The following is a 25,327-nucleotide window of genomic DNA, read 5'->3' as shown; positions in this document are numbered from 1 at the left end:
ATCTTCTTTTGAGTTGTGGAAGAAAGAAACATATCATACAGGTTTGAAATGACGAGAGCGTAAATGATGACAGAATTTTCATTTTTGAGTGAACTATCCCTTTAAGTGAAATATGAATACAAACAATACAAATTTAGGGTCAACTCATTTATTAGCTATTTAAATCAACAGCTTTGGTGAATAAATACATGCCACTATAAAATATAGTCATTTTTAATAGTAGCACTGTAAAAATCATTTTCACAGCAAGTTAGTAGGTAACAGTATAGGTTATTAATGACTTGGTGCCAATGCAGCAAATCTTTTTGCCTCTAACATATTAAACTGTGTGTGTTACATTAAGCAAATTCTGCCATGCTATTTTTGCCATTCTGAAGTTCCAGTATTGGTAAACTGAGTCAAGAACATACACAATCGTCCAAATGCCCAGCACTGAATTGCAAGAATTAGCATAAATTATCAATAAATATAAGAGAATAAATAAAATGTATTGCACTTAAGATATTTTGCCTCTGAAATATATTCAGTCAATATGTCTTGTATTTTTTTATCCCGTTTCATTAATTAATACATTCTTTAACTTAAGGAACTATTTATAAAGAGAAAAGAAATAAATACAACTTTGCAGGTATTCTTATTGAACTGGTCATTTTAAGACCTAGAAAATTATTCCCTCATGCAGAATCCCTCTTCTATGTGGTGGTAAAAAATTGAAATAGTAATAATATTTATGTTAGAATAAGTTAATAAATTCTTACATTAGTTTGTTAACAACCTAACTGAAGAACATTGGCAATTTCCTCCATAGAGGAAAACAAAACAGCAATTAGTGCTGATTTACTTCTGAAAGATAGAATTTAGCAACTTCATCATCATTAACAATACATGTTTATCTGTACTTAAGCCCAGATGTGACTGGACCTTTAACAAATGACAAGATCAAACTTATTTTATCACTAATAATACATAAATACATCAAAAAATACATAAATGTTGATACTACACAGGCCTGTATGTTATATGTAATGACACAGCAATAGTAACAAAGTGAAGTTAAAATCTTGTAAAATAAACCCTATCCAATGTCATTCTAAAAGACCTCACAGTGTTCTTTGGGATAAAAGATGTAGTTCTTTAAGCACAGCATGCTTTGGGGAAAAAGACAAAGTGCAAGTTACATAGTGAATAAATAATAAACACAGTAAGTTAAAGGAATCATTGTTAAGGAAAGATGTAAATGGGTGGTCTGTTTGGTATCATGACTTCACATTAGCGAAGGTCATCCTCCTCATCCTGAATGGTCTTTTTGATTCTCAGAAACATGGTTGTCTGCCATTGATCAAGTCTGATGATTGAGTCAAATTCCCTGATCTGAAAAACGCAAAACCAAAAATGTACATTGCATGGATTACTTTGGTCATTTCAAAAATGATATATCTGCATTGGATGAACTTACTGCTTCAGTATATGCCTCAATGTTCTGTTCATCATGTGCATCAAAAAGCTTCTGTTTAATGTAAAATGCAGCAACAGGATTTATTAAGCAGTTTGTATAAAACCATGTTTACATATATCCACAATAATAAATGGTTAAACAGAAACCAAATATCATGTAGAAGATTGGATTCAAGATGTAAGCCTCAAATGCAACTGAAATCACAATCCTACTCAAATACACAATAATATAAAAAAGAAAATACTTAAAAAATAAAAATAAAACCTTAAGAAGTTTGCACTCTCTAGCATCTGCGAATGCAGGATACATATCCTCATACTTCTGTACAGCTAGCTGTGGAAGAAAACACTGAAACATCAGTAAGTTAATTTACAGAATCACTAAATCTATTAGAATATGTTCACATCTTAACATGACTGTAAAAAAGTATTCACCTTGCAGTTGAGCATATCCACACAGAAGTGACAGAGGGCCGCTTTAAAGAAATAGTCTTTTGCAGCATACTTCAAGAGTGTAGTATCCATGGAATAGGTTCCAATCTAAATATTTAGTCAAAGACAGCCATGTGCCCATTAATATGAATCGTATATTAAACAAACACACAATTTTAAATCAAACCACACACCTTTTTTTTTAATTGGTTTTGATAAATTCCTTCATTCCTAAATTCGTGTATTTTATTTTGTGTCGTTTTTTTTTAGATGCAACTTTGAAAGGCGCTATAGAAAATAAAGTTTATTATTATTATTACCTGCTCAAATATTTCAATGGCTTTCTGATACTGTTCCATTTGAGCTGCATAGGTTGCCACTTTCAGCAGACACTTGTTGGCTGCGCTAACAAGAGAAAGAACAAAACAATGATTGTGCTTCGACTTAAAAAGGTCTAAAAATACTTCTGATGAATATGACCTTTTATACCATGGTCTTTTTGAATACTCGATTCTGATTGGCTTGAAGGTGTGCATTAAAACCCTTTAACGCACAGGTAGCTCCAGTAAGTTTGATTACATTTGAAATTTAACTGACAAAATCACTGTAATTTTCACCTGTTTGATCTAAAATTTCACTGTAAACATCAATAAAAGATTTAACTTGGCAAATGACCATGGTATAAGCGGGATAATCCACAGCTAGCCGTGCGTTAAAGGATTTTAATGCACTTTGCAGAGGCGCTTCGCGTCGGGTGGTTCTTGGCCTCCACGTCGTGCATTAAAATCCTTTAACGCACGGCTAGCTGTGGATTATCCCTTACATAAAGGACACATCAAATCTATTATGGCAGACCTGGTGGACTCTTCTCCTTTGTAATAATCTGCTGCCTGTTCATAATGAGCAACAGCCTGCAAACAAACAAATATATCTGGGTCAAGTAATAGCAATTTTTTTACCTTTGGCTTGAAAAAAGTAAAAACATTATCTTTGTGACTTTACAATACTGCTAATGTTTAGTATTGATGTTTAATAGTGTAAAATGTATACTTCCATGTAAATAAACCACATACTTTGTCTATGTCCAATAACTCAGATTCATAGATTTCAGCCACAGATATGTGGTGCTTTGCAGCAATGTTGAAACGTCCCTGTAAAAAAACAGATGAAAAAAATATAAGAACGATTCCTAATTAAAATGTTGTCTCGGTTTGAACGACTAAACATGTGTTTAATAATGCGTTTAAATATTTAATATCTTCTCACCATATCTGTGTAGATGTCAGTGGCCTTACCGAAACAACTTATGGCCTCTGCGCAGAGATGTTAGACAATACAAATCAAACTCTTTCTTTTGTATTAGAATCATTACAGAAAATGTGCATTGTTTAATATAACAATCCTAAATGTTAAGAGAGCGGGAGAACGGTACCATGAGGATCAGCCTTCTTGTAGGCATTGCCAGCGTCAATGAAACTGACGGCTGCATTGTGCTTACTTTGCACTCGCAAATGCAGCCGTGCAGCTTTGCAGAAAGCATCTCCTGCAGCTTAGATCAAGGGATAAAGCAAAATTGTGTAAGACACATACTTTCCCTTAAAAAGTTGGTGCAAAGGTTGCCATGTCACATACCACTCCAGTTCTTTGCCATCTTGAACATGTTGGCAGCTCTAACATACATGTCACAGGCCTCCTCGATTTTGGAGGAATTCCTGTAATGAATGAATGAATGAACAAAGGATCATACAGTTCACTGAAGAGCCGAGAAACTGCAGCCGGTAGGCGGCGCCATTTGCAGCTGTCGACTGCACTCGCAAAGTGTTTTCGGATATGGACAACATGAAGGAAGAGGAGCTAGAAAACCAAGTGAAGATACAGGCCCGATATTTCTCCCTAGCCTGGAAGTACTTTATTAAAAACGAGAACAATGGCACTGTGTATTGCAAGCTGTGCAAGTCGACTTTTAAGTTCTCTTCAAATACCGCAAACATGATCAAACACCTGAGAGTGAAACATCGACTCCACGTCCCTGCTGTCGCCAGCGGTGGAGAAAGACTTTGTATGGAGGAGGGGATAGCGCAAGGCAGCACCGGTAAGTTTTCCCAAGCGCTCAGAGACAGCAAACCGAGCATTGTTTCATATTCAGAGTAGTCAAATGAATTACAGTCATAAGGAAACATCACGTTTAGCGCGCTCAGCTCTGTTTATTGTGCATTTATAAATGCCACTTGAGGCTAACGTTACTTGGCTAGCTGACTGATTTTACTCGTATATAACAATTGTTTTCTATCTGTGGACAGGTTATATAAATAAACACGTCGGAGTGAAACTGATTATGGATTTGCTATTGCTAAATACGAGCAGCGTGACGTTAGAATGTCGTAATTAATTGCCAAAATAATCGCAAACGGTTAACGTTACATTTTATATAAATGTATGAATTTACCCCAAAAACGATCCAAACAGCGAATGCGACGTTTTCGTCTTTTTGTCTGCCTCAGCCATAATAGCCATAGCTTCTTTTTCTTTTCCAGAATAATCCATTTTGCCAGGTCAGATTCGTACTGTACTGTGCGGGGATGATATGCAAGCAATACCCAATTCACAATCGCCCGTAATCACGTTATTTGTTTTATTGTCCCAGCATGCGGAAATCGGAAGTAAATTCGTTTAGATGTTAGGGGCCGTGGCAAAATATTGTTTTCTGCGTAGTTGTCAGATCAGTTGTACGGCATTGAAACCACAAACTATTACAATTAACTTCTATTTTTAAATTTAATTAACAATTAAATTAATAAATTAGCTAATGTTTATTCATGAACTCTATGATTTTATTCTTTACCTAAAATCTTAAAATTTAGTGATGTTTCGCTTTTGTAGTTGTAAGTAATTTACTCTGGCCCCCTAGCTAAGCACATCCCGTTTGTAGGTCGCAGGGGCACAGAGGATGTTCAGGAATTCAGAGGTGTTTTATATTTAACACATAAGGTATTGTTTATATTTGGACACAACCAGGCTGTGTAGTTATGTCTCTAGGATGTAATGTGAGAGTAGTGTATTCTGCCGCATTAGTGGAGGAGGAATAAACACACAGGTTGTAAGTAACGTTAGATGAAACGCTCGTGGCCATTATGCTTGCCCGGAAGAAATTGATCCAGTGATGCTAGGACGCAGTTTGTGTCAAATGTAAATATGTTCAACTTAACCACATTACTTGGTTATTATTTTACAGCTAAACTTTTATTTGACAAACACGAGTGTTCTGTTTAATCGTGGGGTTATCATTTTAATAAAAAATCTTAATATTTTTGTAAATGTTTTGTGAGCGCACGCTGCTTTCGTGAAATTGCAGTTTGATGCAATGTTACACGCTGCATTGAATCTGAAAACATTTGAAGCGCAACGTTAATCATTAATTAATGTTCATAATTACACGTGCAGTTTTGAATTTACACGATACTAATTTTAAGGCTACGTGGAATTATTTGTACTTTTAAGAATTGCATTTGTCATACTTAGAGGTTACGTAAGTAAACTGTTCAAAGTGGCTAAATATTTCCTGTAGGTGTCTAAACTCTATATAATGCAGCATCACTAATTTATAAGAAATAGAGAAGAAATTTTTTTTTTAACAATCTTTTTTCAATGTTACAAATCGTTACTTTCGGGTTCTAGGTAATTTGGCAGTACAATAGCTATAAAGCTCACATACCTGGATAAAAAATCATAAGGAACAGACTGGACTTGGCTATAAAAACATTGTAATGATGCCTAGCTGGTAGGTTCTCTCAAAAGTTGCCTTGTAAGACACATTTGTATGATACAATATTTGTTACATTATTATTATTATTTAATTTATTAATTAATTACACGTTTCAAACAAGGTACAAAAACTACAGCTATGAGACTTTGTGAAGAGAAAAAGAGTAAATACTTTTTATATGAATACAGATTTACAGTATATGACTTGTATGGAACTTATTCATTGTTGTGAATAACAAATATAACAGCTAATTCTGGAATTTCATATTTGACTTGTCTCTTTCCCTAATGTTTTTAAAATGTAAACAATTATTTTTTAAAGATTTTGTTGCCATTTTATGGAAAACCAGCAAACATAACGGCAACTGTTTTATTGTAATGTCATTTTACCACAGACATGGATCTCCCACCTCAAAGGTATCCTGTAAATCTCGGTGCGCCAAACTTTAGGAGAAGAATGGAGCGGTTCCTGCCGTTTTCTGATCGCCGCACGTCAAAAGTGTGGAACCACTACACTCAACTAAGTCTGCATCGCGTCGAGTGCAACCACTGTAAGAGGCAGCTTTCCTTTCACAACAGCACCACATCCATGAGAGAACACTTGGGACGGAAACACAGCATCCGGGATGGAGCTGTGCCGCCTCACAACACCACAGACATCTCCACCCCTAATGCATTACATCCTCACATAGGTCAGAGCGGTGTACATGGTAACAGATTAACAGCATGTAACGCCGCAGGCAGTGCCGCCTTTCAGCCAGGGGTACCCGTTGCTGTCAAAGAGGAGCAGCAAGAGGTGCTGCTACCTGAGATGGGGGAACCCAAACCTGCTCGGACCACATGTGCCCCAGATTGTGCGGGTGGAAGCAGCACCTCTACCTCGAATGCCCTTCCCCACCAAGATACGGATATGAGCTGCCTGATGTACAATTTTCCTTCAGGGGAGATGAACAGCACTTCGGGAACTAGCGGCAACCGCAGCGGCACAAGAGGCTGCAGTAACAAGCGAGCAGAGGTGTTGACGGATCTTATCTTAGAGATGGTGTTCAGAGACCTTCAACCATTGTCGGTGGTTGAAGAAAAGGGATTCAGACTCTTACTCAGTTGCTTAGAGCCTAACTATCCTGTGCCTTCTCCGTCCCTGCTTGGCAGCTTACTTTGGCACCGCTACCATATTCTCAAACAAGTACTGCAGCAGCATCTTCAGACTAGTCTCGCTTCTCATTGTCTCAATATCTGCATCGAGCATTGGCGTTCTGTCGAAGGATGTGGGGTCGGAGGGGATGGGCGGTTCTACGTTATGGTCAGTGCACATTTTGTAGACTCTAACTGGCGCCTGGCACGTTGCGTGCTGGAGACGCGACCGATACCAGAAATCAAAGAAAATTCAACTCAAAGAGGTCATGCAAGATTTGCAGACACCTTAAGAGCTGTTCTATCCGAGTTCCAGCTTCCGGAGAATTACGTCTTTTGCGTCGTCCACGACACTCCCCTTGGAACGGAGTTGAGGGGGCAAGATAATATGACCATTGAGTCGGAATATCAACAAGAATTTTCAGGACCCAGCCATCCACCTCCCAGTGATCTTCCAGAAGGATGGGCACCTCTACTTTGTGCAGGACAGGCCCTGAAACTGTGTGTCCAGGAAGGACTTTGTGTCGAGACTGTCCGACAAGCTCTTGCGGATGCCCGCGCCATCGTCTTGCATTTTCAGCATAATGCGAATGCTGCAACAGCACTGAGCCAGAAAGCCGAGGCTGTTAATAAAGAATCTGCATGCCTGGTGCTGAACGACCCGGGGCGTTGGACCACCGCCATTGAGATGTGCGAGAGTCTCCTGGAACTCAAATGGGTAATAAGCTCAGTATTAGAGGAGCAAAAAGTAGCATCAAACTTAGCAGATCATCAGTGGCGTCTCATACACGAACTGGTCCCCGTGCTTAAAACTGTCCGTATCGCAGCATCTTTTTTGAGCGAGGACATCAATGGCCCCATTTCTGCCCTAATGCCGTGTCTTCAAGGAGTGTCCCGGCTCCTTGGACAGAAAATCGCCGAGTGCAGCTGTCCGGTGGTGAGAGGAGTCATGGAGAGAATTCGCGCCGGTATGGACAAATGCTGGAGTATGAGTGACGAAGACGCTCTTTTGGACAGCCCGGCCGTACTGTCTTCATTTCTGGACCCACGTTTTAAAGAGTTGCGGTTTCTCAGCCCGCATGCCCGCAGCAAGCTGCATGACAAGGTGAAAGAACTGTTGTCGGTCCAAGCTTACGCAAATAAAGAAGGAATGAATGGGGAGAGGATCCAAAGCATAGAAATGGAGGAACCCGTGGATGAACCAGGAGAACCTGCCGATTTCGGATTAGATGATCCCTTGCCAATGCCTGCCATGGCTTCTTTGGATTCTCCTGAATCATGTGGCTCCGCAGAGGAGGGCGACATCTTTGAGCTGCAGCCAAGCGAGCCTTCTGTTGCGGTGTCATCTCCGGAACAGGCCAACGATGGCACGCTTGAGGTCGGCTCACCTCTCAAAAACATCAATGAACGTAAAAGACCTTCTAGCGGCACTAGAGCAACGTCGCCGCTGAGGGAAGATTTACCGATAACTTCATGCATACGGATGAGACCTCTCCCGCAGAGCATGTATGATATTCTTCTAGGAGAGGACCCAACAGAACGAATGCCCGAAATTCACCAGCAGCTTGAAAATTATATAGCGGAGCCCCTCTGCAGACGCAGCCTCTCGCCTCTTCAATGGTGGCGTAACAAAGAACATCGCTTCCCAGCTGTGGCCAGACTGGCACGAAAATATCTGTCCATACCTGCAACTGCCGTTTCGGCCGATCGGGCCTTTGCCCCAAGTGAATCTCCGGTGACCCAAAGAAGGGCCACCTTGGGTTCTAAACACCTTGACCATATTTTATTTCTCCATCAGAACACTGATTATGTGGATCAGCTAAAGGTTGGCCCCTCTGGACGAGAAACTGACCAGAGGAACAGTGTCGGTGGTAATCAGAGCAGAGACAATCTTTACCAGACTCTTGTGTCATATGAAAGTTAGATTCGGACGTCTGAGGAGGAGCCGTGAGCACTGTAAGAAAATCCTACTGTATGAAATGTAATCACGAATGTATCAATTTGCATTTAAAAGACATGAAAAATCATTTTAAATAACCGATGGTAGTTTTCATTTTGTATACATATGGTTATTGCAATTACAATTGATTACCACAGCTGTAATTGTAACTCAGATGATTGTTTCATTCATTTTGAAGCCCAAAAAACACAAGCGTACTGTACTGCTAAAAAAATTATGACACTAACATTTAATATCTTTGGTTGGTCGGAGAATATGTCAATTTGCACAGCCATTGTTTTGTGCTGTTTTACTAAATCAAGAGTTCTTTACTGATGTGAAGCATTACGTAATTGCTGTATGTTATTACAAAGTTAACTTCTGCATCAGTTGTTACAATATTATTGTCACTTTACAGTGTTGTAACTACACGTAAGCATTACATGGAATGCGTTTTCATGCATGCATTTCAACATTATTGTTCCCTTTCATATTTTAAGGGGGATGTATTATGTACTTTAATAGTAGTCTTCCTTACTTTAAACAGTAGTCTTCAGTGTACCACATAGGTAGCATGTTCCAATGAAAGTGTTTTATTAAATTTTCTGGAGACTGGAAATTGAAGATGTTTTTGGTTGCTTAATCATACAAATAAAGTAAATCATTGTTTATAGTTTAATCTTGTTTTAATATGCATACTAGTTGTTTTTCCAGGCTTTTTAAAAGACATAATAACTGCAGTTAATAACTTGGATGCATAACAGGGTTTAACAAAATGGATAATGAGCTCACATGTACGGCTTTGCAAACTGAATAGAGCATAGATACAATGTAAATTATGCAAACTACAGAGTTTATGTAATGAATTAGTGGAACAGATTTTACTGTTAACTAAATCTCAGTACAAATATTTAACCAGAACATACAGTATTAAGAACCTTACAAACAGTTGAACAATAGTAGAAAACGTTTATTAAATCTTATTGTTTTAAATTCAGGCTAAATTATATATCTACTATAAAAGTTCGCTTTAAACGGCTGATTTTTAGGATTACAAAAGCAAAGCACTTTATTTCAGGGTCCATATAAATCCTTGGACATTGTGTCTTTGTGGCCTGGAGGCAGCCAGTCTCTGTCCTGATCGAGGTGTAGCGGTTCCTCTTCACATGGATATCTCTATTGTGATTAAAAGGTTTTTTGAAAACAAAGTTGATTTTACATTCATATTTTTTATTCTCTCTATATATACATATTTTTGCAGTTTTTAAAATAACAAAATGGAAGTATGGTGAGTGGTGACAGTGTAGTTTGTACTACTAAGATAATGCATTAAATGTAAGAAGTGTTGCAAGACTGTAGCATCTTAAACCTTTTGCACACCCGTCCGTCTAGTGTTGTTCATTCTTGTCTGCTCAGGCGGGGTCTTTTGTGAGTCTTGGAACACCTTTTGGAAAGTCAATAAATATGGCCTAAATACCACTAGTAATCATCACAACACAATGAAATAGCTGATGTTCTGGCAGGGTTCTGATGTGCAATACATACAGAGGTCTCTTCAACATCTTTTTCATCTGCAGCTTGAACACGTTGCTTGAATTTTTTCAGATTCTTCCAGATGTAGTAATACTCCACACACTGAGCCACTGATTTGGTTTGCAACTACAAAATAAACATCAGTTTAATAATTACAGGAACTTCCTAAGGAAAACATAACAATTACTACTGCTAATTGAAGTATAAGGGTCCATAACTATGAAATAAACAATTTAATAAAATATTATAAGATCAAACCACAGCGATGACGATACATGCTTATGTTCAAATGAAGGTTGTGTTTAAATTATTCAAGAATAAAATTTAAAATGAAAGACTTTGTGAAGTTGAGTTTTCATACCACATTATGAATCTTATTAAAGTCCTTGCCATGGTCCTCCAGAGCCGTTCTGAAAAGTCTCATCTCTTGATCTGTCCAGTGGTCTGACCCTGTCAATTAAAAAGACCAACATCAAATTTATTATTAGTTTGATAAATTCATCACTTCTTAAAAGAAGTAAAGCTTCCTCCATACCTGTGTAGTGGTAATTATTCAGAGGGTGCCTGGTGATTCGAAAATCTTCTCTCATCAACAGTAAATCCAGTGCTGCCTGATAAATGAATAACAGAGCTGTTTAAAACATACCTCTTTAAAATGAAAGACTCAGTAGAACCAAGGAGCTCACCGGTATATTTCCTTGCACTTCATGAAGACAGTGGAGTGCAAGTTCAATGTTGGTTCCCCCTCCGGTTAGTACACTGGAACAGCACATGTCTAACAGTTCTGTAACTGAAGTGCAAACAGGAATAAGCACAGCACAGCAAAAATTAATACTTATACTGACACATGAGATCAGTTTTACCCTTTTGTTTACAGTTCAACTCAAAGTTCAACTGTTGAGGATGAAATTAGCAATGCCAAGATCATGTGTTCAATTACCCAGGCAACAAACTAAAAAAATGTATCAGGACTTTTCTTTTACTATGACTCAACAAAAACATTTTTTAAACAGTAAACTGTTTGTTTTTACATAGTTTAAATAGATCATATGTATGTAATGTTTTTTTTAAACAATGCACATTGTAAAAAGTGTTATATAAATAATACTACACTAAATCAAATTTCAGACCTCTGGCAATTCAACGGGGTAGTTTAACAATCTTTCACCACTTACCATTAAAGTCATTTTAAACTGACTTTCTCTCTTGTATAGAACACAAAAGATATTTTGAAGAATGTTGGTAACCAAACAACATTGGACTCCATTGACTTCCATTGTGTGGACACAAAACCACTAAGACATTTCACAAAATATTTTCTTTTGTGTTCCATATACAGGTTTTGACGAAATGAGTAAATGATGACAGATTTTTTTTGAGTGAACAATCCCTTTACGTAATAATATCATCAGCACGGTTTGTTTTTGTTTTGTTTGCTTTGGGATTGCATCTATTTTACTGCAGATAAGTGTGAAGAGTGTTTTTTTGTGTTTCTACCCTTTTTCTGTGTCTTTCTGTTGGTAGTGAGATCTTTCCTAGGGCACCAGACAAGCTGAGCGGGATGTTCTTCATACAACACGTAGAATGTGTTGCGGAGTGGTGGGATTTCTGCCTGAAAACGCGAACCGATGTTTATCCTCCTAAAGAATATAGCACAGTCAACAAACAGAGAAGGACAAAAGGAAACGATTGTTTTTGTAATAACTGACCCTTCGCTTGGAGTTTGATTGACAGGCGACCGGACCAATCATAACACCGATATAATGCGCCCCAATAATGTTGCTATTCGCCGTTTTGTCCGACAAACCAGTGTTTAACCGACTGAGCATTATGCGGTTTTAAAAAGTCCTTCGCAAATGTCCTTCCTGGTCTTCACACTGTACGGACATGATCGAAGCTAAAAGTCATGTCTCTGTGGAATCTTAGTTGTATACGTGTTTAAAGAAAAGTGAAACCCATTTACATGTTTTTTACTTGTCAAATGAAGTTATTACAGCATTTCATTACTAAGTCAAAACTGCAAACAGTTAAAAATGTATTTTACAGACATTTTGATTAAACTTATAATCAAATGTAGGCCAGAGAAAATACAGTAGCCCTATGTGCCAAGCAAAAGAAGATGTTTTACTTTTACTTCAATCTGCAGAGAAGTTTTTTCTCCGGATTGTCCTATAGCCTAATGTGAATAATTGTTGTTTTAATCTTATTTTGCCATAATATACAACAATAAAGACTTCTTAAAACAGACTCATACAAGAAGTCTTGTCTGGAGTTTTACCCTATAGACCAACCTATATGATCCGCGCTGAAGGACTGCATCTCATCAACACTGCCAGAATTCTATCGGAGGTCAAATTTGATAGTTATGGTCATAATCACAGTTTCACCCGTTGCCTAAACGTGTCAGAAACCAACGGCGCTATCCAGACGTTATGTCGTTACAGCAAGCACAGTACGTTAGGCAAGAGCTTCGATTTTTTTGTTTACTGTATTCCGAGTCACTTTCACATCCTGAATATATACTTCAAATGCATATTGCAGACTTTCTTACTGCTTTTGGCTGCAAGTACACGTTATTTTTTTCCAGAAATGATTATTTCACAAACAATATTCTTTAGTGCAGTGGGAGCGCTCTAGCTTAAGTAGGACATAGCAAAAGGGGGCGGGCTTTGCGAAGGGTAAATTGGGTTGAATCCACAAAAACTAGATTTTAGAACTTAAAATTTTAATGTAGATTGACTCACGGCTTTATGCTGATGACTGTGTTGTCGACATCACCTGTGGAGATTAATTGTATGAATTGAAAGGAAGAAAGCACTCACTTTTGAACACATTTTTATACTTGTCTAACTAACTAATCTAATTGTTTAGCAATCATTGAAATTAAAGTTGCCTGGTGATGCACGATGCTCACCAAGGTTGCTGGCTGCAGCTGGTGGGTATTGCTGATACTGTAATAGGGCATTGAAATAGAGTCCAGTCCTGGGACGGTGCGGGCTCAGCATGGGTGGAGGTGTATAAGGTGGTGGAGGAAATCTTGGGCTTGCACGGTGGTCTTCCAGATAGATGGGTGAGCGAAGCTGGCTGGGGCGACCCCTTGTGGCATAGCATCCGTGCGGTCCCTGGGCTTCCTGGTCATGAGTGCGTTTTGGTGAGGTTGGTGGACTGGAAATGGTCGGCTGGGTGAGACAACCAGACCTCTTAGACAGACCTTTACGGGTCTGCGACTGTTCCCCCTGGGGAAATATTTTGCGTTACTTCAACAATCACTGTTAATAATCAGTAATAATCATTGATATTTGGATTTTCATTGCATATTGTTAATATTCCCTTAAGAGCAAATCATTACCGGATGAGGTGAGGACATAGAGCTGATGGCCTTTCCCTGGGTTACTGGAACAAAGACAGGAATGATCGGAGCGGGTGAGTTCTTCCGTTTGTACTTTTGCTTTTGTCCTTTCTCCTGTGACAGAAATGATGTTTTTGTGATGTTATCTTATCTTAAATATACAGCTAATATGTAACAGATCCGAATTTCACCCTGAGTGTTGAGAAAGATGGTGTTGGGGTGAGTTCCTCTGTTTTTTCACAGGAGCCACAACGTCCTCGAGTACATGGGGACTGCGTCTGAGTTCTACGTACAGCTGGACGTCTTGTATACCTTTTGTGAAGAAACCAGATTAAAATGAACCTAGTAACTTTAGAGATCACCTGGTTGTTCTGATTATGTTTGTGTAATGTCAGATGGCAGTTACACACTTGTATTAAAAAGTGCAATATGCATTTCAAAATGTGATGCAGAAAGGATTCATCGAGTCTTAAAGGGAAAGTTCACCCAAAACTTTAAATCATGTATTACTCTCATGATGTGTTCAAAACTTTTGTGGCTTCCTTTCTTCAGTGGAACACAAAAGAAGATATTTTGATAAATCGTGGTGGTTTTGTGTCCGTACAATGGAAGCCAATGTTGCTTACCAACATCCTTCAAAATATCTTCTTTTGTGTTCCGCAGAAGAGAACACTCATACAGGTTTGAAATGACATGAGGGTGAGTAAATGATGACTTTGGGTGAACTACCCATCCATTTTCAAACCTTTTACAAGAGTTCTGTTCCTGTCCTGTTGCCCTCATAGGCGACTCCTGCGTAATAAAATGTAAATGTTAAAATATCTCTCCGAAAACTCACCAATGATACGCAAGTGTGATTTTTTTGTATCAATGCTACCTGACTAGGTGAGACAAGGCAGGGAGATTGCGTTTGTGAACGTTTAGGGCTGGGCTGAGGAACCGGGGCAGGATCAGTCAAGACTTTCTCAGAATCCTTAGAGTTGTACTTCCTCTTCCTGCTTTCGGGTAAAGGTACAGGAGAAGGGGTTTGGATGACAGGGTCGGGAAAGTCACCAATAAGTGACAGTCCACTCTTTGTTTCAGGGCATGATAAAGCAGCATGACTTAACGTGAAAGACGGGCGCTTTCGCTTTAACTTGTTCAGAGTTTGTTTCACCTGGATGGAACAATGCTGCTGAGAATATTCAGCTTCAGATGCATTAGAAGAACCCACAGTAGCGGTGACTTTGCTAGGCTCAAGGGACAACATCTTTCTGGGGAATAGTTCAAGGGAATTGGGACTGCTTTCAAAATCACTGTCATTTAAAGAAATAACCACAGGATCTTCTTCAACGGTATGAAGTACTGATGGGGTCCAATGGGTGCTGGTCAGCATCTCTCTCTCCTTGGCATCATAATATTTACTTGCTGCCGCCAATGTCCAGCTTGGGTGCCTTTTTGAAGGTTTTACCTGAGAGGGATGTGTCTGTTCTGCATCACTGAAACTTTTTGGCACATTAGGTGAAATGAGCTTTCGTGGTGAGTTGAAGAAGCCATGCAAATCTGTATTGTACGATTGTTGTTTGGACACTGCAGGAGTATCCACCGGCTCCCAGCGTGAGGTCGGACTGTCAGAGGAAAGGGGTGTGATGCGGACTCCATGTCGCAACGCACAGTGATCTTTTAGGGAGTTTTGGTCGTTGTAGGTTTTGTGGCAGCCGGAATAAGTACAGTGGTAAGTCTTCTTGTTGTGGTGGGTTGACATGTGAGACATGCTAAAGAGAAATAGAACGGCACGGGTAAAAGATTTGATAGACGTTGTTATAACAGACTTTGTTGTACACAGTTACAATTGGTTTTTATGTTTTTTTTTTCATTCAGAAAACAACAATTGATCCAAATTGAAGTGAAGAGTTTATTTTTAATTCATTTATATTATGCCGTATATTAATAATTTAGTAATATAATGTAATAATATAGCTAAAAATGTATGTCCTAAATAACTGAGATGGCAACATGTGATACTCACAATTGATGTTGTTTAAACACTCTCTGACAAATGTCACAGGTATGAAGCTTTTCTGGTCGATGGATCAACAGATGTGTATCAAGTGTGCCTGTAGTTCTAAACTCTTTTCCGCGAAGGCACTTTTTCATAGAGACTCCTGTGGTCTTCCTTGTGCCCACGGGTGTCAAGAATTCATCTGGATTAAGATCAGCGGAAGCTGTCACATGGTAAGATGTGGGAGTCTTTCTGCTTTCTGGTTAAAAAATAAAAGCAAATCTACTGTATGTTGTACACATAAACATCTAACATAATCAATACAAATAAATGGAAAATAAAATAAGATAAAACTATAGCATGAATAAAATAAGACTTGTTTCAGATATATTTTCAGAATACTGTTTAGTGAGAAAAATCTATGTTTATTTTTTTGAACATGGGTTGGGGTCAGTTGCAGCATCTTACATAATGAATCCTCCCCTACTGTACAGCAACAAAGTCACCACAGTGACAAAAAAATATTATTCTTACTTGAAGCAGATTTTTTATCTACCCACACTTCTGGTACAGGTGATAAGGTGTAGGTTGTTTCGCGGTACACATTGTCTGTTTCACACGAGACACCCACCATTTCCAGCTCTGTGGGATCCCTGTTACACAGGTGAAGATGCAATTGTGTTATTTGCAACCATTGCTTAATATATAACAACACGATTCGACCAAACTTGCAGTTTAGCTTCAAATTACTGTTGAGAAATCTACTTTTATATAATCTAGAAGGACACAGCGTTACAATATACCAGACGTAATGTAAAACAAATCTCTCACGTGCGAAATCTGTTCATGTAAAACTCGCACTTCAACCCATTCTACGCGAACAGAATCCTACTTTAACCCGTTAATATTTGTAATTAACATTTATAAGTACATATTTACATTTTAACAAACTGTTTACGTGTTCCGGATTGAGTTCGCTGGTTATTTGGCGCGGAAAAGCGCCGACGGACGGTGGCGCAGTGGATTGATGCCGTTGTTCGGTTTAATGAACAGATTCCGTGAATCGATTCGCTGATTCATTTAGTCATGACTCTGATGTGTTCCATTCGAATTGCATTCTCCTGATCGTTTATTTATTTAAATATTTAAGTTTAGTTTCAAGTAAATAAATGAATAAATAGTTTTTAATGTATTGTTTTTTATTAGTAGTAGACGTTTTAAAATGAGGTGGAATGTAATTGAAGCGGAAAAGCGCCGACGGACGGTGACGCAGTGGATTGATGCCGTTGTTCGGTTTAATGAACAGATTTCGAGAATCGATTCGCTAATTCATTTAGTCATGACTCTGATGTGTTCCATTCGAATTGCATTCTCCTGATCATTTATTTATGTAAATATTTAAGTTTAGTTTCAAGTAAATAAATTGTTTTTAATTTATTGTTTTTATCAGTAGTACACGTTTTAAAATGAAGTGTATGTAATTGAAGCAAGTTTAATTTGTTGATAGATGTAGGCCTAATGATGTGCTAGGATCTGGTAGTACAGTTTAAGGACAGTTTAACAGTAGTTTTGATTGTTCAAGCCAACAAATGCCAACAGGGGTTTCACACTCCAACAAACACGTTATTGATGATTTCCCAATATAATGATTAAAAAAAGTTTTACTTGGACCTCTCCCTTTCCCTTCCCTTCTTGTAACATCAGAAGAGCAGGAAACTAGACTAGAGAGATTTACAGAGGCAGTGCTAAACAATGGTTGTTGATTCTGACAGTGCTGCAGTGACGAACTAGTGAGAAAAAGATTGGTCTTATTCCTAAAGGACTGTTCTTAACAATATTGGTATCTCTGGTCACCAGGAACATTTACTGCAAATCTAACAAGAACTAAACACTTCGTTTTATATTTTGTGCAGTCCAAGGAAGGAAGAAGAGTCAAGGTTAGTGTGTTTGCTGTTGCATCCCGAAATAAAATATGGACGGGTCTTGTAAATGTACTACACCCCCCATTTGTACATAAATGCTTAGATAATGAATGTTTAATAATATATGTTATATGTGTATTAATAATTAGTCAAATCATGATGTATGTCAAAGTAGTAACTAAACACTGTAAACACTTATTTTAATTTTTGCACTTCTGAAAATGTATTCAATACAAAAATCAGTCATAAACATTAAAATACATGGACAAAAAAGACTTTGTGGCTTTATATATATTTGTTACATTTTAATACCAATATGTTATTGACATTTAAATTATACAAAATGATTCCCTCGTTTTTCTTTTCCTTCACTTTCTGTGAATTCAAAATTCATGCACTTTCATGTGCTTCAGGTTCATATTCGGCATATATATTACAGGCAGCACATGTTTCTGATCTCCAGACACTATTATTTTATATCTCCACCCTATTGGACCTCCGCTTGTTCCTCATCAGGCAAACTGAGAGAACCCAGATGAGCAGTGGTCTACTCCCCTCTGTTTTTCACATGGTCCTGGAGTGACAATTAAGAGAACATCTGTTTGCTCTACAGAACAGTGAGTGAATCCAGTTACATGACATTCTGACTGTTGAATGTAATCTGTATAAAGCATGCCAATCAATTGCAATGCCATAAATCATATGAATAATAATGGATATAAAATAACGGGCTATAAGCATTTTTTGTTTGGTATGTGTACAAAATGTGACAAAAATGCATATGAATTGTCTTAAAATGGTTCCAGGAATTTGGCTCGTTTGAATTCAGCTGCACTTGATGTGTTGTCTTGCTCAACTACAGGGTTTTCCTTCCTCCTGATATAGTGAGACAGCTGCAACTTATTTGCAAAGACTCAAATAATGACAACGATAAAAATCAGTGTTATTGACAAGCAGATCTAATTCTTCCTGGAGATTAAATAGAGTTAACACAGAATAATCAACAAATGTGAGTCAGCATACAACATACAGTAAATGTATAATGTATAAATATATGAACTTCTGATTGCCCAATCACTTTGGATTCTATAGCTGTTAACTGTATGCATTAACATAATGATTATAATGTATCTTTATAGTTGAACTCTCCACAGACCCCAGTTTTAGCCCAATGGCCGGTAAGGACATTAAAAAGAGTGGTAAATGTCAAAAGGAGGTTCACACTGTGACTGAAGCTTTGAAGAATCTATACCGGCAGAAGTTGCTTCCATTGGAGAAGTACTATGGATTCTCTGACTTCCACTCAACAAGCCTTGAAGATGCTGACTTTAGCAACAAGCCCATGATCCTGGTGCTGGGTCAGTGTTCAACAGGCAAGACCACTTTTATCAGGTGCAGTCATTTGATTCTTCTTTAGAACAGTATTATTGTAAACAAGAAAACTATACAATGTATACGGAATACTGCAATACAATTACAATTGCTTTACAATTCCAATAATATGTCATATTTTTGCCTTACAATATTGAGAATTAGATTTTTGATAGTAGGCTACTGGGAATTTGGGATGGTTATGTCTCTGCATGTATGTGTGTGGCAGATATCTTTTGGAACAAGACTATCCAGGAAGCCGAATAGGCCCGGAACCTACGACAGACAGTTTTACAGCTATAATGCATGGAGAGATTGAGGGAATCATTAATGGCAATGCTTTAACCGTAGACCCTACTAAGCCCTTCCGCAAACTCAGCCCGTTTGGAACCGCCTTCCTCAATCGGTGAGTGAGACAGATCCAATGATGCCCTGTGAAGAAATAATAATAATAAAGGGTTAAGCAAAACAAGAGAAAAATCTGCCAAATTTGGACTGCAGTGTAGAAACTGAAGCATAGATCACTCTTTGGAGAAAGGGTGGATGTAGTCTGGAGAAAAGTGAGAAGAAAATGCATCATTATTTGGCACAGATGAACAGATCCCATTGGGTGGATAGCTTTTCCCAAATCCTCCTTGATTCATTACATCTCTGCTGTTTCCCAGATTCCAGTGTGCACATTTGCCCAACCGAGTTCTAGAGAGTTTCAGCATTATCGACACACCAGGGATTCTGTCTGTGGCCCAACGCAAAATGAGTAGAGGTGTGTGCAGAAATTACACAGGGAACTACATTTAGACAAAATCTAAATGGGGTACAACATAAAATACTTTAAATTACTTTATTGAGCACGTGGGACATTGAGGTGCAGCACAAGACTGTAAAATATAGTGCACACAACACAATAGACAGTACTAACAATAGACGATTTTACAAGCAGTATTATTAGACAGGGCACATATTGTACACAAGCAATATACAGTATGTATATACAATTCTATAACATTTAACAAATTAACTATATTGAATGAAAAACAATGCCAGGAATTATAACAAATTATTATCTATTCATTTTTGTATGTTTGCTGTTTTTTTCTAACCCTTCTTACTCTGATTTGTATGATTTCATTATTTTCCTTTAAAATATTAATGAATAGACAAAACAAGTAGCCTAACAAAAAGCCAACAGTTTTCAATATTGAACACACCTAGCAGGCCTAGTTCTCATTATTCACAGTAGAAACAGGATATGAAAGTATTCAGACATAAAGCCCTATTCACTTCATGTCAAAGAAAGGTCATAAAAAAGGATTTAAAGCACTAATGTAAATAAAACAAAAATGCATCCAACTCGTCTAGGACTTCTTTTACAGTCCATATGCAAGTCATTTACAAAGGTGGAGTTGAATTTCTTGATGCTGATGTGGCCCTCAAATTTCATATAATACATTATGGATAAGGTGAGGTGTCAGATCAGCACTTAACATTTGTCCCTCATTTTTTAGGATACGACTTTCCAGCTGTTATTCGCTGGTTTGCTGAGCACGTAGATCGCATCATCCTTTTGTGTGACGCACATAAACTGGAGATCTCGGATGAGTTCTCGTGCACTGTGATGGCTTTGCGCGGCAACGAGGACAAGCTCCGAGTGGTGCTCAACAAGGCCGACATGGTGGATTCCCAAGAGCTCATGCGAGTGTACGGCGCCCTCATGTGGTCACTCGGGAAAGTGTTTTGCACTCCGGAGGTTCTTAGGGTTTACATTGGGTCTTTCTGGTCCTCTCCAATGCGCGTGACAGACAACCGAAGGCTATTCGAGAGAGAGGAGGAGGATGTTTTTGGAGATATTCAGAACCTTCCACGGAATTCTGCTTTGAGAAAACTCAATGATCTGGTCAAACGAGCACGGCTTGTGAGGGTGAGGGTTCTTCCCATAAAAAAACGACATTGATTAATGAATGTTTTTCGGCTTAATTATTCAAATTGATGTATTTTTTTACACAATGTGTGATATACCTACCTAGTATGTTTAGCTGGATGTTTTTGAGGTATTCCTAATAAAACATTAATGTGTCTTCTCTTATTTCCTACCCGCAGGCACACGCTTACATCATTAGCTCTCTAAAAGAAGAGATGCCTTTGGTTTTCTGCAAAGAGAAGAAGAAGAGAGATCTTATATATGACCTTCCCATCATCTTTTCAAGAGTCAAACAAAGGCACCAGATTTCTGCTGGAGATTTTCCAGACTGCGCAAAGATGCAGGTGCTTAACCGTGTAAATATTTTCATCAAACAAATATTACACTGTCTGTAAAGAACGTTTTTCTTTTGTCCCTCACACATATTTGCACACAGGAGCGACTCATGAGTCACGACTTCACCAAGTTTAAAGCCCTCAAACCTAAACTCTTAGCTGGTTTGGATGAGCTCCTAAACACCGACATTGCCAAGCTTATGCCTCTTCTACGCCAAGAGGAACAGGACGCCGCTAACCAACTCGTGGTTCAAGGGGGACCTTTTCTACATGGTACCAACAGGGGCCCTTTTATAGTAGGGAACCCTTTTGATCACTGTGGACCCGACAGAGAAAGTCATCATGTCTCAGATGATGAAGAATGGGTGGTGTCAAGTGATAAATCCAAGTATGATGAGATCTTTTACAACTTATCGCCCCATGAGGGCAAGCTGAGTGGGACCAAAGTAAAGGACTGGATGATGAGCACCCGCCTGCCCAGTTCAGTCCTGGCACGAATCTGGAAGCTGTCAGATGTGGACTGTGATGGTATGTTGGATGATGAAGAGTTTGCTTTGGCCAGCCATCTCATTGAGGTGAAGTTGGAGGGTTTTGGGCTTCCCCGTGAGCTACCTGCACATCTGGTGCCACCTTCTAAAAGACAATGCAAAAGCTTGAGCCCAGATAAAGGAGACAATGAATAGTGTTTTAATGTTTATTGCGGCATTTTAATGCTTATTATGACAGAATTATACTAAACTGAAAATTATTAGTCTAAAGACTCTTTAGACTGTAAGATATCTAATTTCTCTGTACGAATAGTATCTCAAAAGACATGTTGTTTTGCTGGTTTGTATTACCCAAGGGCTGGGCACAGTTTGTTTTGTGGTGTGTGTTGTACAGTAGATATCCCATTGAGACTGTTGCTATGAAACACATAATGCAAACATAAAACACTTCAGTGTTTGATATCTTTTCTGTTCTTATATTATATGTTTATAATATGTAACAGTCAACTTGGTTTTACTGTTTTTTAATAAATAATTTGTTTTAAGACTAATTTGTCTTATAGTTTGAGCGCAGTGTGCAACATTTTAAAACAAATATGGCATAACCATTTTCCTGGAAAGATGTGTAACTCCATCAGATGACAAAACAATAAAATGACACATTTTATGCAATACATTCTTTTTTCACCTTCAGGTATACCTCTTATCAGAGTAAATAAATATTCAAATCTTAGTTTGATGACAATCACATACAATGCAAAAAGTACAAACCAGATAAAACCTTTATGTACAATTCAGAATATGTAAAATAAAGAATAATACCAACAAAAAATACATAAAACAATGAACACATGAAAACGAGTAAAAGATGTATTTCTTTATAATTTAATAATTCGCGTTTGAAAGGGTTTCAAAGTACATTGTGAGATCAGTATTATAAAAAATATAATGAGGGGTTTTGAGTTATTCTTTTGTTGTAAATATTAAAAACATTCAAATATAAATGGCGTGTTTTTTAATTATGGGTAAAATATCATGAGTAAAATGTCATAATCTCGAAGCTTCTTAAAATAAATTGTGTTAATTGTTTAGTATGTCCGTTTCCTCACATATGACTACTAAAATTTCCTCGTTAGGAAAACTGTGTACCGGAAGTACACAAGTAGATGAAGTCAAGGGGTTGGGCTTGCGAAATTGCTCCGCCTCCAATCTTTCGTAACAACAACAGCGGAATATTTTGCAGAACTGAAAGCATTTCTTTCAGTACAGTGACTGATCTCGCAGGGGTTTGCGCAACTATTGTTTAACCCTGATAAACGACCTGCAACAACTATCAAGGATGGCTGTCAAAGTTCATATAATTTACTGGTAGGTCGTTGTACTATTTATGCTCCTAATATATATAACGTTAGATTCAGACGTTTGAATGTAAAAATTATGGCTCATGTTTTTAGGGCAAATGTTTTGTAATCGATAATAAATCATGTTAAAATCGGTCAGATAAAAGTCAGTGCAGAGCTCATTAAAACGCATTGTATCAGTTAACGTTACGTGTATTATTCTGCACTTCGTTAGTCATTGATGCTAGGTGTGTCTCCTTAAGCAGTATCGTCAAAATAATTGCTTAGATATAAACCGGTAATGTTAGAGCTTGTTTGTCATGAACTAACAAGACAAGCATAAAGGCAAATCATACATTGGCTAAATCATTTGTGCGTCAATTGCCTTTAAACAAATGTGTTTAAATGTTTTAATGACAAGCAACTCAAGAGCAAATTTACATCATGCAACTGAATTTACTATTCAAACAACGAAGGGAGTAACTTGTCGTCTAAATGTTTTTTTTTCATCTCCTAGTGGTGGATGAGGGTACAGGCCCAAGGTAAGTTTCATAATTTTGACATTTATAATATTTAATAAATAATTAGTAATGTATATTAATTTGCAGAAAAATATTGTCATGTCCATGCCATCATGAGCTCTTTCTATGTTCCTTTTGTAAATAGTTCACCAAACTCAAGACGTTGCTTGAGGATGAATTTCCAGGCGAACTTGAGATTGTATGTATTGTATATGATTGTAGTTTTACCAGTTTGTTTTTGTTATTTATTTATGTGCACAATGTATAATGGCTTTTGATCTGCATGGTTTCCTCATTTATCTTCCCATTGTTATTTTATTATTATTTTCCATTCCTAGACCGGTGAGGGCACACCCTCTACCACCGGGTGGTTTGAGGTGGGAGTGAATGGAAAGTTGGTGCACTCAAAAAAGGTTAGAGTTTATTTTATCTGCTTTTTCGATAAATCACATTTTATATATTGTGTTGTTCACCATTAAGATTAATGTTGAATATCAAACTCATGTCTTCCTGTGGTTCCTCTCTTTAAGTATAGTTCTATATACTGTTTCATTGTACATTTTACAAGTTCACTCTTTTTTCCAAAATGCACTGGTCTAATGTGTCTAAACATAATTTTTTTATTATATATTTTATTTTACATACATATAGTATATATTTTATAATATATATTTTTTATTGATTTTCTAGTTTGCTACAGTTCATGTTTAAGACCCAGTGCGGGTTGTCATATTTAATTTGCCTCATCCTTTCTTCGACAGAATGGAGATGGATTTGTTGACTCCGATGCAAAAATGAAAGCAATCGTGAGTGCCATTGAGAAGGCCACAGGAAAATAAGCTGGTCGTAGAGGTGAGAAAATGCCATCATATTATAATATTGAAAACTTATAACATTGGCACATTCCGCATGTTAACCCATTTTCATTGTTTTCTCTCTCTGTGTTGTCTTATAATGTTTTGTTTCTCTTCTGTCTCCTGTCTCTACTCCACCTGCAGTTTTTCTTCTCTGTTTGTTTGTCTCTTAGGCAGAGCAACAATGATGGTGACCTCCAAAGTGTTTTCAGCACGGATGTTGCCTGATGCTATCTGCTCTTCTTGGGAGAAGACTTTCAGAACATGAAACTCTATGTTAAACTGCATTAGATAACAGCTTTAATGGTTGGAAAAATAAGGGAAACTGTAAAATTAGATTTGAACAGAAGATATCTTTTTTGGTTTATGTGTACTTCTGTTATAATGCACAAGTTAACGATTTATTTTGGTATTGTTCTCAAGTTTGTTTTGTGCAAAAGTTAATAAAAGTTAATAAAAAGTAAAATATTTGGTCTGTCATTTCCTAATACTACTTTTAATCACAGTAATTACAACAATGCATTTTGTAATTTTTGTTTGATGGGTTTTACAACATGACAGCAGTGTGGATCACACAAGGGTTTTAGCAAGTGATTGCAGAAATGTGTTATTAGCAGTCATTCATTCATTCTTTATTTATTTATTCTATAAAAAAGTGTCTGACAATAGGGTGTTATGAAAAAAAGCCAATAGTATTCAACAGGTTATGTGCTCTCAGCCTGCTTCCTCCATTCAGGTGATTTCTGCGTGTCATTTTTTTAAAATGAGGAACAAATGACTGTAGTAAGTAAAAATGGAAAAAAATTACTGGATTTGCAAAGGAATCCTAAAGAATAAAGTTTATTTAAAGATTGCATTGACAATATTATGCAAGCATTATGTGACGTATAATTTTTGGATATAATATTTACATTTGGTAATTAAAGGGATAGTTCACTCAAAAATGAAAATTCTGTTATTTACCCTCAAGTTGTTTGTAAAAAACCTTTTTGT

The 25,327-nt window shown here is 37.5% G+C and overlaps 6 protein-coding genes across 17 annotated transcripts; 3 read left to right on the top strand and 3 right to left on the bottom strand.

Annotated features, from left to right (window-relative positions):
• Positions 1-126: 126 nt before the first annotated feature.
• On the bottom strand, positions 127-4,548 carry napaa (N-ethylmaleimide-sensitive factor attachment protein, alpha a). Its single transcript, XM_057353386.1, has 11 exons — positions 4,334-4,548; positions 3,520-3,599; positions 3,320-3,436; positions 3,154-3,200; positions 2,961-3,038; positions 2,743-2,798; positions 2,208-2,292; positions 1,891-1,995; positions 1,721-1,789; positions 1,457-1,507; positions 127-1,371 (listed from the first exon to the last, which is right to left on the bottom strand). Exons 1-11 carry the CDS (start codon positions 4,429-4,431, stop codon positions 1,270-1,272), a joined length of 888 nt encoding a protein of 295 aa, XP_057209369.1. The 5' UTR covers positions 4,432-4,548; the 3' UTR covers positions 127-1,269.
• si:dkeyp-117b8.4 (zinc finger BED domain-containing protein 4) lies at positions 3,606-9,386 on the top strand. 4 transcript variants are annotated; one of them, XM_057353362.1, is made up of 3 exons: positions 4,887-5,073; positions 5,563-5,665; positions 6,045-9,385. In XM_057353362.1, the coding sequence occupies exon 3, from the start codon at positions 6,047-6,049 to the stop codon at positions 8,705-8,707; it is 2,661 nt and encodes an 886-aa protein (XP_057209345.1). In that variant the 5' UTR covers positions 4,887-5,073; positions 5,563-5,665; positions 6,045-6,046; the 3' UTR covers positions 8,708-9,385. The 4 variants fall into 4 exon arrangements, with proteins under 4 accessions (XP_057209322.1, XP_057209331.1, XP_057209345.1 ...); XM_057353339.1 differs by lacking the exons at positions 4,887-5,073; positions 5,563-5,665 and adding an exon at positions 3,606-3,979 and having other exon boundaries at positions 6,045-9,386; XM_057353348.1 differs by lacking the exons at positions 4,887-5,073; positions 5,563-5,665 and adding an exon at positions 4,804-4,875 and having other exon boundaries at positions 6,045-9,384.
• A 165-nt stretch (positions 9,387-9,551) lies between these two features.
• On the bottom strand, positions 9,552-11,044 carry znf541 (zinc finger protein 541). The gene is made up of 6 exons (XM_057353400.1): positions 10,942-11,044; positions 10,791-10,866; positions 10,617-10,705; positions 10,268-10,381; positions 10,092-10,166; positions 9,552-9,898 (listed from the first exon to the last, which is right to left on the bottom strand). Exons 1-6 carry the CDS (start codon positions 11,026-11,028, stop codon positions 9,797-9,799), a joined length of 543 nt encoding a protein of 180 aa, XP_057209383.1. The 5' UTR covers positions 11,029-11,044; the 3' UTR covers positions 9,552-9,796.
• Positions 11,045-14,352: 3,308 nt separating this feature from the next.
• Positions 14,353-16,219, bottom strand: LOC130546289 (transcriptional activator GLI3-like). Its single transcript, XM_057321477.1, has 3 exons — positions 16,120-16,219; positions 15,613-15,787; positions 14,353-15,358 (listed from the first exon to the last, which is right to left on the bottom strand). Exons 1-3 carry the CDS (start codon positions 16,217-16,219, stop codon positions 14,353-14,355), a joined length of 1,281 nt encoding a protein of 426 aa, XP_057177460.1.
• Positions 15,704-22,460, top strand: ehd2a (EH-domain containing 2a). Of its 9 annotated transcripts, none has more exons than XM_057328997.1 (9): positions 15,704-15,818; positions 17,499-17,522; positions 17,971-18,516; positions 18,647-18,899; positions 19,108-19,284; positions 19,544-19,641; positions 20,384-20,796; positions 20,976-21,140; positions 21,233-22,460. In XM_057328997.1, exons 4-9 carry the CDS (start codon positions 18,679-18,681, stop codon positions 21,812-21,814), a joined length of 1,656 nt encoding a protein of 551 aa, XP_057184980.1. In that variant the 5' UTR covers positions 15,704-15,818; positions 17,499-17,522; positions 17,971-18,516; positions 18,647-18,678; the 3' UTR covers positions 21,815-22,460. The 9 variants fall into 9 exon arrangements, with proteins under 9 accessions (XP_057184980.1, XP_057184979.1, XP_057184977.1 ...); XM_057328996.1 differs by having other exon boundaries at positions 17,947-18,516; XM_057328994.1 differs by having other exon boundaries at positions 15,727-15,818; positions 17,443-17,522.
• A 363-nt stretch (positions 22,461-22,823) lies between these two features.
• Positions 22,824-24,804, top strand: selenow1 (selenoprotein W, 1). Its single transcript, XM_057321313.1, has 6 exons — positions 22,824-22,987; positions 23,477-23,501; positions 23,626-23,679; positions 23,819-23,893; positions 24,242-24,332; positions 24,479-24,804. The coding sequence occupies exons 1-5, from the start codon at positions 22,959-22,961 to the stop codon at positions 24,317-24,319; spliced, it is 261 nt and encodes an 86-aa protein (XP_057177296.1). The 5' UTR covers positions 22,824-22,958; the 3' UTR covers positions 24,320-24,332; positions 24,479-24,804.
• Positions 24,805-25,327: the final 523 nt, after the last annotated feature.

Source organism: Triplophysa rosa, linkage group LG2, assembly GCF_024868665.1.
Source record: "Triplophysa rosa linkage group LG2, Trosa_1v2, whole genome shotgun sequence".
NCBI lineage: Eukaryota > Metazoa > Chordata > Actinopteri > Cypriniformes > Nemacheilidae > Triplophysa > Triplophysa rosa.
The sequence above is the reverse complement of the archived record's forward strand: the minus strand, read 5'-3'. Positions and strand labels throughout refer to the sequence as shown.

What these genes read in the sequence shown, in the direction of transcription:
- znf541 (XM_057353400.1), bottom strand. Translation starts at nt 11,028, where the DNA reads ATGTGCTGTTCCAGTGTACTAACCGGAGGGGGAACCAACATTGAACTT. An exon ending in GAATAATTACCACTACACAG is followed by an intron (nt 10,706 to 10,790) that starts GTATGGAGGAAG and finishes TTTAATTGACAG; the next exon opens with GGTCAGACCACTGGACAGAT. An exon ending in AAGATGTTGAAGAGACCTCT is followed by an intron (nt 10,167 to 10,267) that starts GTATGTATTGCA and finishes ACTTTCCAAAAG; the next exon opens with GTGTTCCAAGACTCACAAAA.
- napaa (XM_057353386.1), bottom strand. Translation starts at nt 4,431, where the DNA reads ATGGATTATTCTGGAAAAGAAAAAGAAGCTATGGCTATTATGGCTGAG. An exon ending in AGTTATTGGACATAGACAAA is followed by an intron (nt 2,799 to 2,960) that starts GTATGTGGTTTA and finishes GTTTGTTTGCAG; the next exon opens with GCTGTTGCTCATTATGAACA. An exon ending in GAGAGTGCAAACTTCTTAAG is followed by an intron (nt 1,508 to 1,720) that starts GTTTTATTTTTA and finishes TACATTAAACAG; the next exon opens with AAGCTTTTTGATGCACATGA.
- si:dkeyp-117b8.4 (XM_057353339.1), top strand. Translation starts at nt 3,718, where the DNA reads ATGGACAACATGAAGGAAGAGGAGCTAGAAAACCAAGTGAAGATACAG. An exon ending in GATAGCGCAAGGCAGCACCG is followed by an intron (nt 3,980 to 6,044) that starts GTAAGTTTTCCC and finishes ATTTTACCACAG; the next exon opens with ACATGGATCTCCCACCTCAA.
- LOC130546289 (XM_057321477.1), bottom strand. Translation starts at nt 16,219, where the DNA reads ATGGTGGGTGTCTCGTGTGAAACAGACAATGTGTACCGCGAAACAACC. An exon ending in AGATAAAAAATCTGCTTCAA is followed by an intron (nt 15,788 to 16,119) that starts GTAAGAATAATA and finishes ATCTTAATCCAG; the next exon opens with ATGAATTCTTGACACCCGTG. An exon ending in GTGTTTAAACAACATCAATT is followed by an intron (nt 15,359 to 15,612) that starts GTGAGTATCACA and finishes ATTTCTCTTTAG; the next exon opens with CATGTCTCACATGTCAACCC.
- ehd2a (XM_057328997.1), top strand. Translation starts at nt 18,679, where the DNA reads ATGGCCGGTAAGGACATTAAAAAGAGTGGTAAATGTCAAAAGGAGGTT. An exon ending in GGAACCGCCTTCCTCAATCG is followed by an intron (nt 19,285 to 19,543) that starts GTGAGTGAGACA and finishes GCTGTTTCCCAG; the next exon opens with ATTCCAGTGTGCACATTTGC. An exon ending in AACGAGCACGGCTTGTGAGG is followed by an intron (nt 20,797 to 20,975) that starts GTGAGGGTTCTT and finishes TCCTACCCGCAG; the next exon opens with GCACACGCTTACATCATTAG.